Here is a 19,454-nt window from a genome sequence, read left to right on the forward strand (position 1 = left end):
TCGAGCAGTGTGGCATTGGTGGCAAATTGTTGCTATGGATAAAGGGATGGTCGAGTGGCAGAAGACAGAGAGTGGTAATTAAGGGACACTGCTCATCGTGGACTAATGTTATTAGTGGAGTCCCTCAGGGTTCAGTGCTGGGTCCATTGTTGTTTTCTGTATTTATAAATAATATTGATGATGGTATATCAAGCTTATTGTCCATGTTTGCAGACGATACAAAGGTTGGCAGAGTTGTTAAGGACGCTACTGACGCTATGCTGCTGCAACAGGATCTGGAAAGGTTGAGCAGATGGGTTGAGAGGTTAGCATTAGCATTAGTAGAGGCATATGATGCAAGAAAGCAAGCTTATGCAGCATCAGCCAAAAAAAAAAAAAAAACCCTTTCACTTCACCCCTCCAGTCGAGTCGAGTTGAACCTTAAATTTATTTAGGCTATCAACTTCCACAACAAGGGATGGAAGTCTTCCACCAACCAACTACCCGCTGGCTAAAGGCAAATATCCACACATCTATCCTACATCTGTCTTTCCTCAATTTGAATTTATGCCCTCTCAGGTGATTATTCTGAGCAAGAGGCAGTATCCCATCAGCATTGAGCATGCTCAAACCATTCAAGATTTTGTACACCTCTATCAGATCACCTCGCCGGTGCCTAGTCTCCAGACACTGTAATTTGCAAAACTTAAGCTTTTCTTCGTAAGAGCAATGCTTCGTTCTGTTCACTAACCTTGTTGCCCTTCTCTGTACTCATTCCAGCAGCTCTACATCCTTCTTGAAATGAGGCCTCCAAAGCTGTATACATACTCAAGGTGCGGCCTGACCATTGCCTTATATAAGGGAATAATCACCTCCCTATCCCTGCGAGAAAAATTCCAGAATATCATTGATAAGACACCATGTGCTACTCTTGCAGCCTATCTGCACTACTCAGAGAACTTCATATCTACCTGCACAACAATGAAAAGGTCCTGACCCCAGGTCCTTTTCATTCTCTACCACTGTCAGTGTAGTACCACAGATTTGATACGTTGCTCTGGGGTTGCTGTTTCCCATATGTATTACTTTACATTTGTCAATGTTAAACTTCATTTGCCACATCTCAGCGCATCTGCTCAACCTTTCCAGATCCTGTTGCAGCAGCATAGCATCAGTAGCGTCCTTAACAACCCTGCCAACCTTTGTATCGTCTGCAAACTTGGACATTAAGCTTGATATACCATCATCAATATTATTTATAAATACAGAAAACAACAATGGACCCAACAGTGAACCCTGAGGGACTCCACTAATAACATTAGTCCACGATGAGCAGTGTCCATTAATTACCACTCTCTGTCTTCTGCCACTCAACCATCCCTTTATCCATAGCAACAATTTGCCACCAATGCCACACTGCTCCAATTTGTGCAGCAGTCTTCCATGTGCAACAGTACCAAAAGCCTTTCTAAGATCCAAATATATAATATCAAAGTTATTCCCTGCATCCAATTCTTTTGTGACTACATCATAGTATCCAATCAAATTGGTCAGGCAAGACCTTCCCTTAACAAAACCATGCTGTGTCTGAGCTATAACTGAATTCTTGTCAAGATGATCCTGCAGTGCTTCTTTAACCAGTGCTTCCATTAATTTTCTTGGAACAGAAGTTAAACTCACAGGTCTATAATTATTTGTGTCAGCCTTTGATCCTCCTTTGTGAATTGGGGATTCATTTGCACATCTCCAGTATGTGGGTACCTTCCCTGAGTCGAAGGAAGCTCTCATAATTATGGATAACAGATTGCTTGCTTCCTTTGCTGCCTCCTTTAATATAACTGGATAGATCCCATCCACCCCAGGTGCCTTTCTTGTATATATCTTCAACAATTTCTCCTCCACTTTACTCTCAATTATTACAAGATCATCTAGCTCACTGCCAGTGTTTACTTCAGCTATGGCATTCCACTTCCTGAATAACTCCTCATGTGTGAATGCAGATGCAAAATATTGATTTAGTTTGTTAGCTACCTGAGCAGGATCATCAACAGTTGAACCATCGATATCAAGTGGACCAATCTGATTCATCCCCTTCCTTCTAAAGTTTACATAAGTAAAGAACTCCGTGTTGTTTTTCTTTGCATCCCTTGCATAGATTTCTCGTAATCTGCCTTCGCCTGCCTAACCTCCTTTGTAACTTGGTTACAGATCAACTTATATCTATCACAGGCTTCTGTGTCACATGTTAATTTATATGTATCCCATGCATTTTTCTTCTCTGCCATATGTCTCATTAGTTAATCTGACATCCATTTAGGCCTGAACTTGAACAATATTTCTTAGTTGGTATGTAAAGCTTAGTAGCTTCCAAGATAAGTTCTTTGAATGCTTCCCATTTTGAATTTGCTGTTGGTAACATCATCAGTTGGTCCCACAGTATAGAATTTAAATACTGTCTCAGACCATCACAGTCGCCTTTACGAAAGCAATAACCCTTCCCTTTACCCCTGATGGTAGTTACCTCTTTGAGTAAATCCCACTTCAGCACACTGTGATCACTACCACCTAGTGGTTCCTGTATCTGCAGTTCTTAATGCATGAAGAATCACTACTGATAATCAAATCAAGAGTATTGCTCCCTCTTGTTGCTTCCCGAACATGCTGATTTAGAAAACAATCATCCAATAAATCCACAAAAGCCTTGCTAGTGTGTGAGTGACCAACCCACAAATTCCAGTCAATATCTGGGAAATTAAAATCCTCCATTATAAGACTCTCTGATTTACTGGCCCACTCTATTTCCTTGTACAGTTTCTTATTATACTCATCAGAGTCATTAGGCCTATTGCACACTCCTACTCTCAATTTTGATCTCCCAATGCTTATGTCACACCAAACTGACTCGACACTGCACTGTCCAGCGATGTCGACTGGCTTCACTTCCTTGGATTTTATGTGTTTCTTAACTAATAGCATAACCCCTCCTCCCTTCCTATCCTGTCTATCCTTTCTGTAGACGTTGTACTCCCCAAATTCCAGTTCTGCATTACTTATATCTGTGTGACACCACGTCTCTGATATCCCAACAATATCCGCCTTTGATGCTTTGAGTAATACCTCAAATTCATCAAATTTATTTACCAAACTCCTAGCATTGGTGTACATGCAAGTATACATGCACCTGTTCTTTTTCTTGCACCTGTTTCAAGTACAGGTGCAAGTGTACATGCACCTGTACTTGTACCCCAATGACTCCCAGCAGTCTCTGAAATATCCTTCATCTTATTTTCCAAGCTGCTGCTCATTTCAAGCCGTTTCAATAGAAGCAGTGCAAGAATCACTTTCACCTCTGCCAGTGGCTACTGTTAATCTATTAGTCCTTGTATCCCCCCAATCTAGCAGTTTTCCAACCCACCTAACACTGCCTCGATAGCATCAGCAAACATTCTTGCACTCTTTCTATTTAAGTGTATCCCATCCCTGTAGAAGCAGTCTCTCCTGTTAAGTTTAACATTGACAAATGTAAAGTACTACATATGGGAAACAGCAACCCCATAGCAACGTATGAACTCTGTTGTACTATACAGACAGTGGTAGAGAATGAAAAGGACTTGTGGGTAATTGTGCAGGAAGATATGAAGTTCTCTGTGCAGTGCAGACGGGCTGCAAGAGTAGCTCATGGTGTCTTATCAATGATATACAGGAATTTTTCTAGCAGGGATAGGGAGGTGATTATTCCCTTGTATAAGGCAATGGCCAGGCCACACCTTGAGTACTGTATACAGGTCTGGAGGCCTCATTTCAACAAGGATGTAGAGCTGCTGGAACAAGTACAGAGAAGGGCAACAAGGTTAGTGAACAGAACGAAGGGTTGCTCTTAAGAAGATAGGCTTAAGTTTCGCAAATTACAGTGTCTGGAGACTAGGTACCGGCGAGGTGACCTGATAGAGGCGTACAAAGCCTTGAATGGTTTGAGCATGCTCAATTCTGATGGGATATTGCCTCTTGCTCAGAATAATCACCTGAGAGGGCATAAATTCAAATTGAAGAAAGGCAGATGTAGGGTAGATGTGTGGAAATTTGCCTTTAGCCAGCGGGTAGTTGGTTGGTGGATTAGACTTCCATCCCTTGTTGTGGAAGTTGATAGCCTAAATAAATTTAAGGCTCAGCTGGACAGGTATTTTGAACGAACGGAGGGGTGAAGTGGAAGGTTTTTTTTTTTTTTTTTTTTTTGGCTGATGCTGCATAAGCTTGCTTTCTTGCTTCATATGCCTCTACTAATGCTAATTCTAACCTCAGCAGGTGCATCAACAATCAAATCATTGATGTCAAGTGGACCAATCTGATTCCTTCTAAAGTTTCTATGAGTAAAGAAGTCTTTAATGTTTTTCTTTGCATTGTTCGCCAAAGATTTCTTGTAATCTGCCTTTGCTTGCCTAATGTCCTTTGTGATTATTGCATAGCGTCTTATGTCTACTATAGGTATCTGTGTCTCCTGATAATTTATAGGCATCCCATGCATTTTTCTTCTCTGCCACCAGTCTCACTAGGTGGTTTAATATCGATTTAGGTCTAAACCTTGAACAGTATTTCTTAATTGGTATCAAAAGCCTAGTAGCTTCCAAGATTAATTCTTTGAATGATTCCCATTTAGAATTTGCTTTTGGTAACATATCAGTTGGTCCTACAGTATAGAATTTAAAAAATCTCTGAGACCACTGTAGTCACCTTTTCGAAAACAAAAAACCTTCCCTTTAACCCCTAATGGTTGTTATATCTTTAAGTAAATCCCATATTAGTACATTGTGATCACTGTCACCTAGTGGTTCTGTTATCTGTAGATTCTTAATGCATGAAGAATCACTGCTTATAATCAGATCAAGAGTACTGGTAAATTGTCAGCCATTTATTATGGTTGTATTCATTAATAAAAATATGAATAAATTTACAGAATTTTTAAAAATTCCAATTTTAACATAGCTTTATTTTTTATTTGCATAAAAAAATGACAGAGGAAAAACTATTTTAATGCTAAGAAAGAAAAAAAAAAAAACCCAGAGAGAATCTATGTTATGAAAACTGATACAATGATGATAGGGAGGAAGAGGTCAGAAAGACGAATTCTTTGTTGCAAACAAGGAGAGTTTGTTGTTTGGTTTTTAGGAGCATTAGCAACTAAGGCCATATTGCTCTGGGAATATGCGGTGGTCATTCCCTGACCTTTCCGCATTCTCCGTATTTGGTGGTGACGGGCTCGAACCCCGGTCTAATCAAGAAGCGTGTGCTACGCGCTGTTGCTCCTTCCCACCTGGCTACGGAGGCGGTACAAAAGGAGAGTTGACAACCATGTGTTGATATACTGAATGCATATAAATCCTATGTTATTACATATTATTTACCTCAGCAGCTTTAGTTTTTGTATTCTCTAAAGTTTCAACAAGGTCAACATTATCTAACATATTGCCTGAAGAAGTTGCAAGTTCCCTCAACAACGAATCTTCTAAATTTTTTAGCAGCATTTTGTTTGCACTTGTTTCTTGAATAAGTGACTCTCTTTGCTCTTCTAATTCTTTTCTTTCATATCGAACTATAACACTTAATAGCTGATCTTCAAGACCCTGAAATGAAAGCAGTACATAATTTTAAAAAATAAAATGGTATACTTGCACACTGCTAAATAATGATGACAACTATGTTTTTACAAATATGAAAACACAATGTATGCATGGAGCAAACAAGATATTACTAAATTAAATGTATAATGTTTATACAAAGAAGATATTTCAAAATTAGATTACTGAAGATATCAGTAAAGGATAAATCAGAGGTATCAAAGTGTGGGGCATGCTCCCCTGGAGGGGCCTGTGCTGTTTTATTTCAATTTTATTTCATCATTTTATTCCATTCATTTCATCAATTTTATTTCATATTTGAGATTAAACATACCGAAGTATACAAAGGTTATCCCAAAAGTAATGCACAAAAGCAGTTAATTTAAAACAAATTTCTTGTATAACATAATTTACAATTAAAACCTTTAATGTTATGAATCCTTCTCATCTTATGAATGCTTTCTAAGGTTCAGGTAATTTTTGAATGCTATTTAGTTTTTAGGAGCATTAGCAACTAAGGCCATATTGCTCCGGGGATATGCGGGGATGTGGAAAGGTCATTTCCTGACCTTTCCGCATCCTCTGTATTTGGTGGTCATGGGCTTGAACCCCGGTCTAATCAAGAAGCGTGTGCTATGTACTGCTGCTCCTGCCCGATTGGCTACGGAGGCGCCCTGAAGTTAAGCAATCTAATGTGATTGTTTCTTGAGCTTGAAAAATAGATCGTAATCACAAGGACTCATGGATACATGAGTCTTTGTGATTATGAAAATGGATATAACATCTATTTGTATCGAATAGATGTTATATTCAATATGAATGGATATATAATCTCCATTCATATCGAATATATAATGGATATAAAATGGATATAACATCTATTCTACAATTGTCTTTCCTCAATTTAAATTTATGTCCCCTCAGGTGAGTAATCTGAGCAACAGGAAGAATCCCATCAGAACTGATTTTGCTCAAACAATTCAACACTTTATACACCTCAATTAGATCACATCACAAGTGCCTAGTCTCCACAAGCTGAAATTTCCAGAACTTAAGCCTTTCTTGGTAACAGCAACCCTTTGTTCCACTCATCAATCTCACTGCCCTTCTCTGTACTCGTTCCAGCAGCTCTACATCTTTGCTGAAATGATGCCTCCAGACCTGGATACAGTACTCAAGGTGTGGCCTGACCATTGCCTTAAACAAGGGGACAATCACCTCCTTATCCCAGCTAGCAAAATTCCTGTATATCGTTGACAAGACAACATGAGCTACACTTGCAGATTGTCTGCACTGCTCAGAAAACTTCATATCTAAGTGCACAATTACCCCAGGTCCCTTTCATTCTCCACTATCTTGAGTGTAGTACCACACAGTTGATACGTCACTGTGGGGTTACTGCTACCCATATGCAGTTCTTTGCATTTGTCAATGTTAAACTTCAGTTGCCACCTCTCAGCCCATCCCCTCAACTTTTCCAGATCCTGTTGCAATAGCGTACTATCATTACTGTCATTAACAACCCTGCCAACATTTGTATCATCTGCAAACTTAGACATTAACCCTGACATACTTTCATCAATATCATTAATAAATACCGAAAACAACAATGGGCCCAACACTGGACTTGGGGGACTCCACTAATAACATTGCTCCATGAAGATTAGTGTCCATTGATTACCAAACTCTATCTTCTCCCACTCAACCACACTTTTATCCATTCAGCAACTTGCCCTTAATGCTCTAATTTGTACAGTAGTTTTCCATGTGACAGTATCAAAAGCTTTCCTAAAATCCAAGTATATGATATGAAAATTGTTTTTTGCATCCAGTTCCTTTGTGACCACATCACAGTATCCAAACAAATTAGTCATACAAGACTTCCCCTTATCAAACCCATGCTGTGTTTGAACTATAACTGCAGTCTTGTCTAGATGATCCTGCATTGCTTCCTTAACCAGGCCTCCATTAATTTCCCCGGAACAGAAGTAAAATTAACACTGAGCCAACTGTGACCTCAGTCCATGTTAAAAGTCAAGTGTCTGTATCTCATCAATGGCAACAATGCATTTTAAAATTACTTAAAACTCTTTATTGTCAGTAACTACATTGCAATTTTTTTATGCTTTGTCCTCTGTACAGTAACCTTTTGTTTTTGTAACATCTCAGTTAAAATTGGTAAACAGGTAACTGCTATTCCATTTTCATTGGCCATTTCTTCGTAGATGACATGTCTGTCTTCCTCCAAAATGGTGGTAATAATGACTGCTGATGTGTGGTCTATAGATATTCTTGTCTACCTGAGCATTGCTTGTATTCAATACTGGTATCACTTTGGAAAATCCTCTGATTCCAACATAAAACTGTGCTACAATTTACCATTGACTTACCACATACTTCCCAAAACAATTCATAAATTGTGCCAATGTTCAACCATATAAAGTTACAATTTTGATAAAATATCTTTGATCTGAAATTGTAATCTGACTGAAGCAATATCACCATCCATTTTTAAAAGCCTCTACACAAATTTTCAGCACAGAACTCTGTTTCTAGCACACTAATGTTGAGGTTAAACTTCAAATTATTATCCTGACAGTTGCACAGCTGTATAGAGTGAGCAGCACGTACACAGTGTACATTACTTTGAGACCTCGCATATTAATTTATAAAACTGCGTATACTCATAGCTAAATTTCATGTCAAATATGTTTATTTGCACTTGTTTTGGAAAGGAGCCACAAAATTTATGAAATACGTTCAGAGGCACAAATGTATACAAGTTTGGAAACCTTTTGTATAGTTCTGAGCTGGATATCATTCTTCTCCTTCTTGGTGATTCCCTTCTACTTCTCTCTCTTTCTCTCTTTCTCTCAGGGTAACTCTGAATTTTTTTTGGCTGGTGTAGAAAAAGCCTCAGGCTTCCTTGCACCATATGGTTAATAATAATAATAACGTTAAAGAATTTTTCACATATCTCAATGCTAGGAAAATGTTCAACAAAGTAGCTAATAAAGTAGCTAATTTTTTTAAACATTTAATACATTCTTGTTCCAGGTCTAGAGTTGAATGACAACTAAACTGATGAATTTATTAAAAGAAAATGCATAATGTATAAATTAATATTATACAAAATTGGTTTTGGCAACGTGATGTAAGGAGAGAAAACTTAAAACAGCAAAAAAATAAAATAATAAAATAAAAATAAATATATATCCAATTAACCATTCCTTTGAATAATTTTCCCAAACCTTGAATAAATTTATTCAAACTGCCCTTCTACAACACTAGGTGAAAATTATTCCAACTGTCAGGTACTCACTGGCTTAAGGAAAATTTCTGGAAATCTTTTCTGCATTATCCTTTTTAATTTGAATTTGTCCCCTTACATTATCTGAGAAAGAGTAAGGATTTCATCAGAATTAAGTTGACTTAATCCATTTAAAGCCTTAACCACTTTGCTGTAGTTACCTTTCAGATGCTTAATTTCCAGACTCTATAATTTACAGAACCTTTCTTGATAAAAATAACCTTTTGTATACTAAGTAATCTTGCCTTCTCTGCATCCTTTTCAATGGATTCATATTGCCTTGAGATCACACATGGAACACTGCATACAGTTTTTTAAACCTGTATGCAGGACAAATCACCTCTTTGTCCCTGCTGGGAAAGTTCCTATATATATATATCATTGACAGAATACCATGAACTGTTTTCTAGCAGCCTGTTTACACTACTCAGGGAATTTATCTGTAGGTCTTATATTATGACAAGCATAATTAACTATAAATTAAAAAATGCTAAACAAGCTTTGAAAAGATGTTAGTAAAGAAGGTGAAAGATGCTAATAAAGGGTTTTTAAGATATATCTGAACAGTAGAAAGGAGCTGAAAAATACTGGTCCAATAAAGGATAATAATTTAATAACAATTTAATAACATCACTGACCCAAATAAATTTTTTACACTATCAGTACAACTGTCCCAGATAACAAGCACATTGGAAAAATGATCATATTTGAATGTGAAATGGCATATGGAGCTAACTGAATTTATCTTGTGGTATTAAAGTAGAAGAACAGATTGTCAAAACACTATCAACAAAAAAGTGATTGTTGAAACACTACCAACTTCACCTACATTCCTAGATGCAGGTGAAGAATTGGCATATTGAAGATACACAAAAGTCTCTCTAATTTATAATGGTCCTTCTAAGACTGATAACTAAAGACCTATAAGTTTAACTTCTATGGCGAGAAAATTATGGAATCCACTATTAATAGCATATAAACGGCATGAGCTTGTTAAAGGGAAATCGCATTTAACCCATCTGGTATGATACAGACATTTACCATATAGTGCAAGTAAGTCCTAGACTTTTGCTAAACTAGTGAGGGCTGATCTGTGCCTTAACTACCTATAAAAGCAACTTATTCCAGTAAATTAGAGCTTTCAGGGTAAAAGAAAACATTTTATGTCCAATCAAAATTGTCAATTTGTCAAAAGATATTAGAACCTACAGTACTTAATACTGTGTACAGGCTGTAGGCTGAGAAGACAGAAGATAATAGCTAATATTGCAATTGAATTTCTATAGATTGTAATTTTTGAGAAATACACAAAAAGGAAGGTTGTTCTAGAAAACAGAAGTAGGAGGGATAAATGAGGAAGCAAAAAAGTTGGTTCTGTCAGTTTGAAGTTGGACAGGGAATGGATGCTTATTACACTAGCCAACAAAAAATATTTTTTGTCATACCTCTGCAATGAAAATATGTGATTCTGAAGGAAATAAACGTGGTGATTTTGAAACTCATTGCATGCGCACGCGCGTGCGTGTGTGTGTGTGTGTGTGTGAGTGATATATATATATATATCACTCACACACACATTCTCTCTCTCTCTCTCTCTATATATATATATATATATAGAGAGAGAGAGAGAGACAAACAAGACAAACTCTCCATCTCCCTCACCAGCCTCAGTTTATAGTGCTATGATAACTAATATTAATATTACTGATACAAATAGAATTTTTCATCTGAGAGGGCTTGAGAAACTTTTAGCTCATTACTTTATCATCAAGCTATGCTACATATGGAGATTGAGTATTCAATTTCTGTCCCCAAATCCAATACTGACAACTCTGGCAGTTATTTCTGGGTTATTCATTAATGGTAATCATATTGGAGCTAGTGAATACAGATTTTTTCACTCTTCTTGCAGGCATGGAGGGTAGTAATGAAGGCAGTGAATGTTGTCTTCCCCTCACTGCAACTCTTGTTTGTTCTTAAAAGTTGTGAATAATTAATTTAATTCACAATCATAGCAGTAGGACTCTACTGCTTCTGAGAGAGAGAGAGAGAGAAGGACAAAAAATAAAAAATAAAATAAAAACCAGATTGAGAGTAGCTGGATGTGGTATGGGATTGAATATATATAAGAGACACTCCGATACAGCCACAAAAGGATGTAGCTAACTTCTTACAATCAAAAGAATTTTGATTTGGAATACAATCGTGGTCTGGGCTTCTTACAATCATAAGCATTTCAATGTTATTCAACCATTTCAAGAAAGACTTAACAATCTACATATCAGCAAAATTGACAAAGGGAGTTGGACTATTGTTTGTGACAAGAATATTAATAAGAATAGGATCTCTTTCCTTCTCAGTGATTCTTGTACCTACAGACTACTCAACAAAGATTAAAGATTCTATAATGTTTTACAAAAATATAAAAATTTTGAAAAGATTACTAAAGGAGAAGAAAACAGATCAATCAATCAAAAAAAAAAAAAAAACTGAAACTCAATAACTTGGTGTCTCTTCATATTTTTGCAAATGGCACACAAAGCAGGACTTCACATTAGGCCAAATAACCACCTAACATTAAAGAATTCCATAGCTTTTATTTATAAGTCAGTCACATCCAGCTTTAGGCAAGAGACATAGGCTTCAATGTTGAATGTTAATCTTCTTGTTCACCAATATCTGCTTGCACACCAAGGGCACAAAATATTGTGATATTGTTGCACACATTGGCTCTAATAGCCTTAAGAGTTAGAGATCAGCAGATTTAATTAACATGTACTGGTCAATGCTGAAAAAAAGGAGATAGGGTTAAATTTGACACTGTCTGCAATTCTGTTCAGACACAATAGGAGAGAGTATATGATGAGAGCCTTGTCAATCATTTCGGCCCTGGAGAGATTGTGCAAGGCTCACAGGGTAGAATTTTTTTCAGCGTGGTCTGTGCTTGCTAACAGGAGAGACTGTTTCTACAGGGATGGGATACAGTTAAATATAAAGGATGCAAGCATATTTGCTGATGCTACTGAGGCAGTGTTAGTTGGGTCGAAAATTGCTAGTTTGGGGGGGGGATTCACAAACTAAAAGATTAACAGTAACCGTAAGAAGGGATGAGGGGTTATGCTATTAGTTAAGAAACACATAAAATCTAAGGAAGTGCATCCAGTTGACATGGGTGGACAGTGCAACGTTGAGTCTGTTTGGTGTGACATAAACACTGGGAAAGGGAAAATAAGAGTAGGTGTGGTTTCTGGGTTATAGGACTAATGACTCTGAAGAGTACAATGAACAGCTGTGCAGAGAAATAGAGTGGGCCAGTAAATCAGAATGTCTTGTAATGGAGGATTTTAACTTTCCAGATATTGACGGGAATTTGTGTGTTGGTCACTTGCACGCTAGCAAGACTTTTGTGGATTTATTGGAGGGTTGTTTTCTACAACAGCATATTCAAAAGGCAACCAGAGGGAGTAATACTCTTGATCTGATTATCGGCAGTGATGACTCATTTATTAGAAATTTGCAGATAAAGGAACCACTAGGAGACAGTGAGTGATCACAGTGTACCGATGTGGGATTTACTTAAAGCTGTAACTACCATCAAGCATAAAGGGAAGGTTTTTTGTTTTCATAAAGGTGACTATGGTGGTCACCAGGAAGTTTTTAAATTATAAAACCAGTGAATTCTAAATGGGCCAATGAATTAATTCAAAAGCTACTAAGCTTTTCATACCAATGAAGAAATACTGTTCAAGTTTTAGGCCTAAATGGATGTCGGATAAACTAATGTGGCTCATGGCAGAGAAGAAAAAGGAGTTAGATGCATATTATTATTATTATTATTAATATCCATATGATGCAAGGAAGCCTGAGGCTTATGCTGCACCAGGAAAAAAAAAAAGTTCCCAAGTAACCCGGAGAGAGAGAGAGAGAGAGAGAGAGAGAGAGAGAGAGAGAGAGAGAGAGAGAGAGAGAGAGAGAGAGAGAGAGTCAAAAGTAGAAGGGAATCACCAAGAAAGAGAAGAATGATGATATCCAGCTCAGGACCCTGGGTGTGCCAAGCCCATACTCACCAGATGTGAGCCCCTGGGGTTATAAATTAGCAAGAGACACAGAAGCCCAGGGCAGATATAAGCTAGTCTGCAACCAAGTCACAGAGGAGGTTAGGCAAGCAAAGGCTGATTTTTTTATGAAAACCCCAAACACGAAACGTATCAAAACCTATAGTACTTAGTACCATGCATGGGTTGAAGGAGAAGTATGGGGGGAGGGAGATGCCGGATTGCGAGAAGTCTTTGGCAAAGGTTGCAAAGAAAAACAACGAAGATTTCTTTACATATGTAAACTCTAGAAGGAAGGAGATGAATCAGATTGGTCCACTTAACATAGATGGTTCGGCTATTGATGATCCTGCTCGAGTAGCTGATAAACTGAATGAGTATTTTGCATCTACATTCACACATTAGGAGTTATTCAAGGAGGGGAATATCAAAAGTTTATCTAACTCTAACAGGGAGCTAAGTGATTTTGTGATAACTGAGAGCTAAATAAAGGAGAAATTGTTGAAGTTAAACATGAAAAAGGCACCTGGGGCAGATGGAATCTATTCAATTATAATGAAGGAGGCAGCTAGGGAAGTAAACAAACCCTTAGCCATAATTATGAGAGCATCCTTAGATTCAGGGGAGGTCCCCATGGACTGGAGATGTGCAAATGTATCCCCAATTCACAAAGGGGGTGCAATGGGTCACACAAATAATTATAGACCTGTTAGTTTAACTTCTGTACCTGGGAAAATAATGGAGTCACTGGTTAAAGAGGTGGTACAGGATCACCTAGGCAAGATTGCAGTAATAGTCCAGGCACAGCATGGGCTTTTTAAGGAAGAGTCTTGTCTGACAAATTTGATTGGACTATGATGTGGTCACAAAGGAACTCGATGCAATGAATGATTTTGACCTGTTAATTTAACTTCTGTTCCAGGGAAATTAATGAGGCTCTGGTTAAAGAAGCATTGCAGGATCATCTAGACAAGACTTCGGTTATAGCTCAAACATAGCATGGGTTTGTTAAGGGGAAGTCTTGTCTGACCAATTTGATTGGATACTATTATGTAGTCACAAAGGAACTGGATGCAAAGAATAAATTTGATATCATATATATTTGGATTTCAGGAAAGCTTTTGATATTGTTGCACATGGAAGACTGCTGTACAAATTGGAGAGGTATGGCATTAATGGCAAGTTTCTGCAATGGATAAAGGGTTGAATGGGAGATGGCATAGAGCGGTAATAAATGGACACCGCTCTATTTGGACTAATATTTTTAGTGGAGACCCCAGGGTTTGGTGCTGGGCCCATTGTTGTTTTGTGTATTTATCAACGATATCGATGAAGGTATATCAGGCTTAATGTCCAAGAGATGATACAAAGATTGGCAGTAAAGACACTTTTTTTTATTGATGATAGTAAAGACAGTATACTATTGCAACAGGATCTAGAAAATTTTGGCAGATGGGCTGAGAAGTGGCAACTGAAGTTTAACATTGATAAATGCAAAGTACTGAATATGGGTTGCAGTAACCCCAGAGAAATGTACCAACTGTGGTACTATGGTACTACACTCAGGGAGGGGGAGAATGAAAAAGAGCTGGAGGTAATTGTGCAGTCAGATATGAAGTTCTCTGAGCAGTGAAGAGGAGCTGACAGAGCAGGTCATGGAGTTTTGTCAACGATATATAAGAATTTTGCTAGCAGAGACAAGGAGGTAATTATCCCTTTGTATAAGGCAATGGTCAGGCCACACATTGAGTACCGTGTACAGGTCTGGAGGCCTCATTTTAGGAAGCACCTAGAGTTGCTAGAACAAGTACAGAGAAGAGCAACAAGATTGGTGAAAGGAACAAAGGAGTGTGCTTACAAAGAAAGGCTTAAGTTCTGAAAGCTGCAGCATCTGGAGACTAGGCACCTGCAAGGAGAACTGATCAAGGTATATAAGGGCTTGAATGGTTTGAGTAGGCTCAATGCTGACGGGATACTTCCGCTTGCTCAGATTAAGAACCCGAGGGGGCACTGATTCAAATTGAGGAAAGAGAGTTTGCTAGTGTAAATAAATTTAAGGCTAAAATAGACAAACATTTGGAGCAACCTGATGAGTGAAATGGGAAGTTTTTTTTTTTTTTTTTGGCTGATACTGTGTAAGCTTGCTTTCTTGTATCATATTTCTCAACTAATACTAAATATTAAAAATGCTTCGACATACTGAGTTAGTTTTTGTTCTCTATATACTTCGGAATGCAGTTAATGATAGTCTTTTCCCTAACATGGTCATTCTCAGCATCATATCATTTGTGTGAATGCTGTTCCTCTTTTTGTTGCTTTGGTTACTGTTTTTAATTTACTGATGCTAATATTTGCTCAGATTATATAGCTGAAATTATTTCTGTAGAGATGAAATGATTTTTTAGCTCGTTCCACTCATCCTTTGTCTAAACCATCATTTTCCAAAAGGTATGCTAAGGTTGTTCAGGATGAAATAGCCAATTGCAATTCATTTGAAAACAAATCTCTTGCTTCATTTTCTGCTCATACTAAACTCAGCAAAGTTGTATACAACTTATTAATAAATTCAAACTGAATATTGAAATGACTAAGAGTAGGAAACTTGCCTCCTGTCCAAGTAGTCAAGCCTTTTACTCTTGCCAAATCTGTTTGCTAAAACTTCTGTTCATTCATACTTCCACTTCTGTTACATCCTTGTATTGGTGTTCTTGATAAATCTTTTCCAATAATAATGAACACATTCTGTTCAATACCTCCTTTAAAGAAAGAGGTTAGGAGAATCCTAGACAATCTTGATGCCAATAAATGATCAGGTTCTATTGGCATTACTCAACTTGTCCTTTTGCTACAATGTGTTTGAATTTGTGATCCAGGGTTAACTGCTGTTTTATGGTACATGTTACACTCGTGTTCAAGAGCAAGGTGTCAGGAATTTCAAGCGTTGCTGTGCATCATCATGGAACCAGTAAATACATGGGCTGGGGTAGCGTAACTATGAGTGAGAACATGTGCATATATACTTGTATGTACACTAATGCTAGGAGCATTGTAAATAAATTTTATGAATCTGAAGTACTGATTAAGTCATCAAATGCAGAGGTTGTTTTCAATATTTCTTAGTGATATTGATGAAGATCTATTAGGCATAATGTCTAAGTTTGCAGATGATACAAAGGTTGACAGGGGGGTTTCAAGACAGTAATCAGGGTGAGCTCTGCACAACAAGATCTAGGAAAATTAGGTTGATGGACTGAGAAATGGCAGTTGAAGTTTAACATTGAAAAATGAAAGATACTGCATATGGGTAGCAGTAATCCCAGATTAACTTATCAACTGTGTGGAACTACACTGAGGGAAGTGAAAAATGAAAAACACCTGGGGGTAATTGTACAATCAAATATGAAGTTCTCTGAGGATTGCAGACAGCTGCCAGGACAGCTCATAGGGTTTTGTTTATGATAATTTTAACTTTGCTTACAGGGATAAGGAAGTAATCATCCCCTTGTTTAAGGGTTAAGCTGCATTTTGAGTAACCAGATTGGTGAAGGGAACAAAAGAGTGCTGTTATCAAGAAAGGCTTTATTCTGCAAATTGCACTATCTGGAGACTAGGCATCTGTGGGGAGATCTCAATGAGGTGTTTAAGGCATTCTTCCTCTTGCTGAGACTACACACATGAAAAGGCATAACGTCAAATTAGCATTAGCATTAGCATTAGCATTAGTAGACGCATTTGATGCAAGAAAGCAAGCTTATGCAGCATCAGCCAAAAAAAAAAAAAAAAGTAACATAAATAAATAAAAATAACCAATTCCACTTCACCCTTCTGTTCGTTCGAAATACCTGTCCAGCTGAGCCTTAAACTTATTTAGGCTATCAACTTCCACGACAAGGGATGGAAGTCTGTTCCACCCACCAACCACCCGCTGGCTAAAGGCAAATTTCCGCACATCTATCCTACATCTGTCTTTCCTCAATTTGAATTTATGCCCTCTCAGGTGATTTTTCTGAGCTAGAGGAAGAATCCCATCAGCATTGAGCATGCTCAAACCATTCAAGGCTTTGTACACCTCTATCAGATCACCCCGCTGGTGCCTAGTTTCCAGACACTGTAATTTGCAAAACTTAAGCCTTTCTTCGTAAGAGAACCCCTTCTCTGTACTCGTTCCAGCAGCTCTACATCCTTCCTGAAATGAGGCCTCCAGGCCTGTATACAGTACTCTAGGTGTGGCCTGACCATTGCCTTATACAAGGGAATAATCACCTCCTTATCCCTGCTAGAAAAATTCCTATATATCATTGACAATACACCATGAGCTACTCTTGCAGCTCGTCTGCACTGCTCAGAGAACTTCATATCTGCCTGCACCACCACCCCCAGGTCCCTTTCATTCTCTACCACTGTCAGTGTAGTACCACAGAGTTGATACGTTGCTCTGGGGTTGCTGTTTCCCATATGTAGTACTTTACATTTGTCAATGTTAAACTTCATTTGCCACCTCGAAGCCCATCTGCTCAACCTTTCCAAATCCTGTTGCAGAAGCATAGTGTCAGTAGTGTCCTTGACAACCCTGCCAACCTTCGTATCGTCTGCAAACTTGGACATTAAGCCTGATATACCATCATCAACATCATTTATAAATACAGAAAACAATAAAGGCCCCAATACTGAACCCTGAGGGACTCCACTAATAACATTAGTCCACGATGAGCAGTGTCCATTGATTACCACTCTCTGTCTTCTCCCCCTCAACCACCCCTTTATCCATAGCAGCAACTTGCCTCCAATGCCACACTGCTCCAATTTGTGCAGCAGTCTTCCATGTGCAACAGTACCAAAAGCCTTTCTAAGATCCAAGTATATAATATCAAAGTTATTCCCTGCATCCAGTTCTTTTGTGACTGCATCATAGTATCCAATCAAATTGGTCAGGCAAGACTTCCCCTTAACAAAACCATGCTGTGTCCTAGCTATAACTGAAGTCTTGTCTAGATGATCCTGCAGTGCTTCTTTCACCAGTGCCTCCATTAATTTTCCGGGAACAGAAGTTAAACTCACAGGTCTATAATTACTTGTGTCAGCCTTTGATCCCCCTTTGTGAATTGGGGTCACATTTGCACATCTCCAGTCAATGGGTACCTCCCCTGAGTCCAAGGAAGCTCTCATAATTATGATTATGGCTAAGGGTTTGCTTACCTCCTTTGCTGCCTCCTTTAATATAACTGGATAGATCCCATCCACCCCAGGTGCCTTTCTTGTGTTTATCTTCAACAATTTCTCCTCCACTTTGCTCTCAGTTATTACAAGATTCTCTAGCTTACTGCTAGAGTTGAATACACCTCTGGCATTCCCCTCGCTGAATAACTCCTCATGTGTGAATGTCGATGCAAAATATTCATTTAGTTTGTTAGCTACCCGAGCAGGGTCATCAACAGTTGACCCATCGATCTCAAGTGGACCAATCTGATTCATCCCCTTCCTTCTAGAGTTTACATAAGTAAAGAACTCTTTGCTGTTTTTCTTCGCATCCCTTGCCAAGGATCTCTCGTAATCTGCCTTCGCCTGCCTAACCTCCTTTGTAACTTGGTTACAGATCAACTTGTATCTATCATAGGCGTCCATGTCACGTGTTAATTTGTATGTATCCCATGCATTTTTCTTCTCTGCCATATGCCTCATTAGTTCATCTGACAACCATTTAGGCCTAAACCTTGAACAATATTTCTTAGTTGGTATGTAAAGCCTAGTAGCTTCCACGATAAGTTCTTTGAATGCTTCCCATTTTGAATTTGCTGTTGGCAATATCATCAGTTGATCCCACTGTATAGAATTTAAATACTGTCTCAGTCCATTGTAGTCGCCTTTACGAAAGCAATACCCCTTCCCTTTACCCCTAATGGTAGTTACCTCTTTGAGTAACTCCCACTTCAGCACACTGTGATCACTGCCACCAAGTGGTTCATTTATCTGCAGATTCTTAATGCATGAAGAATCACTACTAATAATCAAATCAAGAGTATTACTCCCTCTAGTTGCCTCCCGAACATGCTGATGTAGAAAACAATCATCGAATAAATCCACAAAAGCCTTGCTACTGTGTGAGTGACCAGCCCCCAAATTCCAGTCAATATCTGGGAAATTAAAATCCCCCATTATAAGACTCTCTGATTTACTGGCCCACTCTATTTCTCCGAACAGTTTCTTATTATACTCATCAGAGTCATTAGGCCTATAGCACACTCCTACTCTCAATTTTGATCTCCCAATGCTTATGTCACACCAAACTGACTCGACTCTGCACTGTCCAGCGATGTCGACTGGCTTCACTTCCTTGGATTTTATGTGTTTTTTAACTAATAGCATAACCCCTCCTCCCTTCCTATCCTGTCTATCCTTTCTGTAGACATTGTACTCCCCAAATTCCAGTTCTGCATTTCTTATATCTGTGTGACACCACGTCTCTGAAATCCCCACAATATCTGCCTTTGATGTTTTGAG

General features: G+C 38.3%; 1 protein-coding gene across 1 annotated transcript in view; it reads right to left on the reverse strand.

The window, feature by feature from the left end:
• Positions 1 to 19,454, reverse strand: part of Dhc98D (Dynein heavy chain at 89D) — a 971,787-nt gene that overhangs the window by 243,602 nt on the left and 708,731 nt on the right. Inside the window, exon 44 of the mRNA XM_090387912.1 lies at positions 5,379 to 5,597. Coding sequence (XP_090244038.1) covers positions 5,379 to 5,597 — 219 coding nt within the window. The remainder of the gene's footprint in view (positions 1 to 5,378; positions 5,598 to 19,454) is intronic.

Source organism: Mastigoproctus giganteus, chromosome 2 (genome assembly GCF_048544385.1).
Source record: "Mastigoproctus giganteus isolate SK-2022 chromosome 2, ASM4854438v1, whole genome shotgun sequence".
NCBI classification, from domain to species: Eukaryota; Metazoa; Arthropoda; class Arachnida; order Uropygi; family Thelyphonidae; genus Mastigoproctus; species Mastigoproctus giganteus.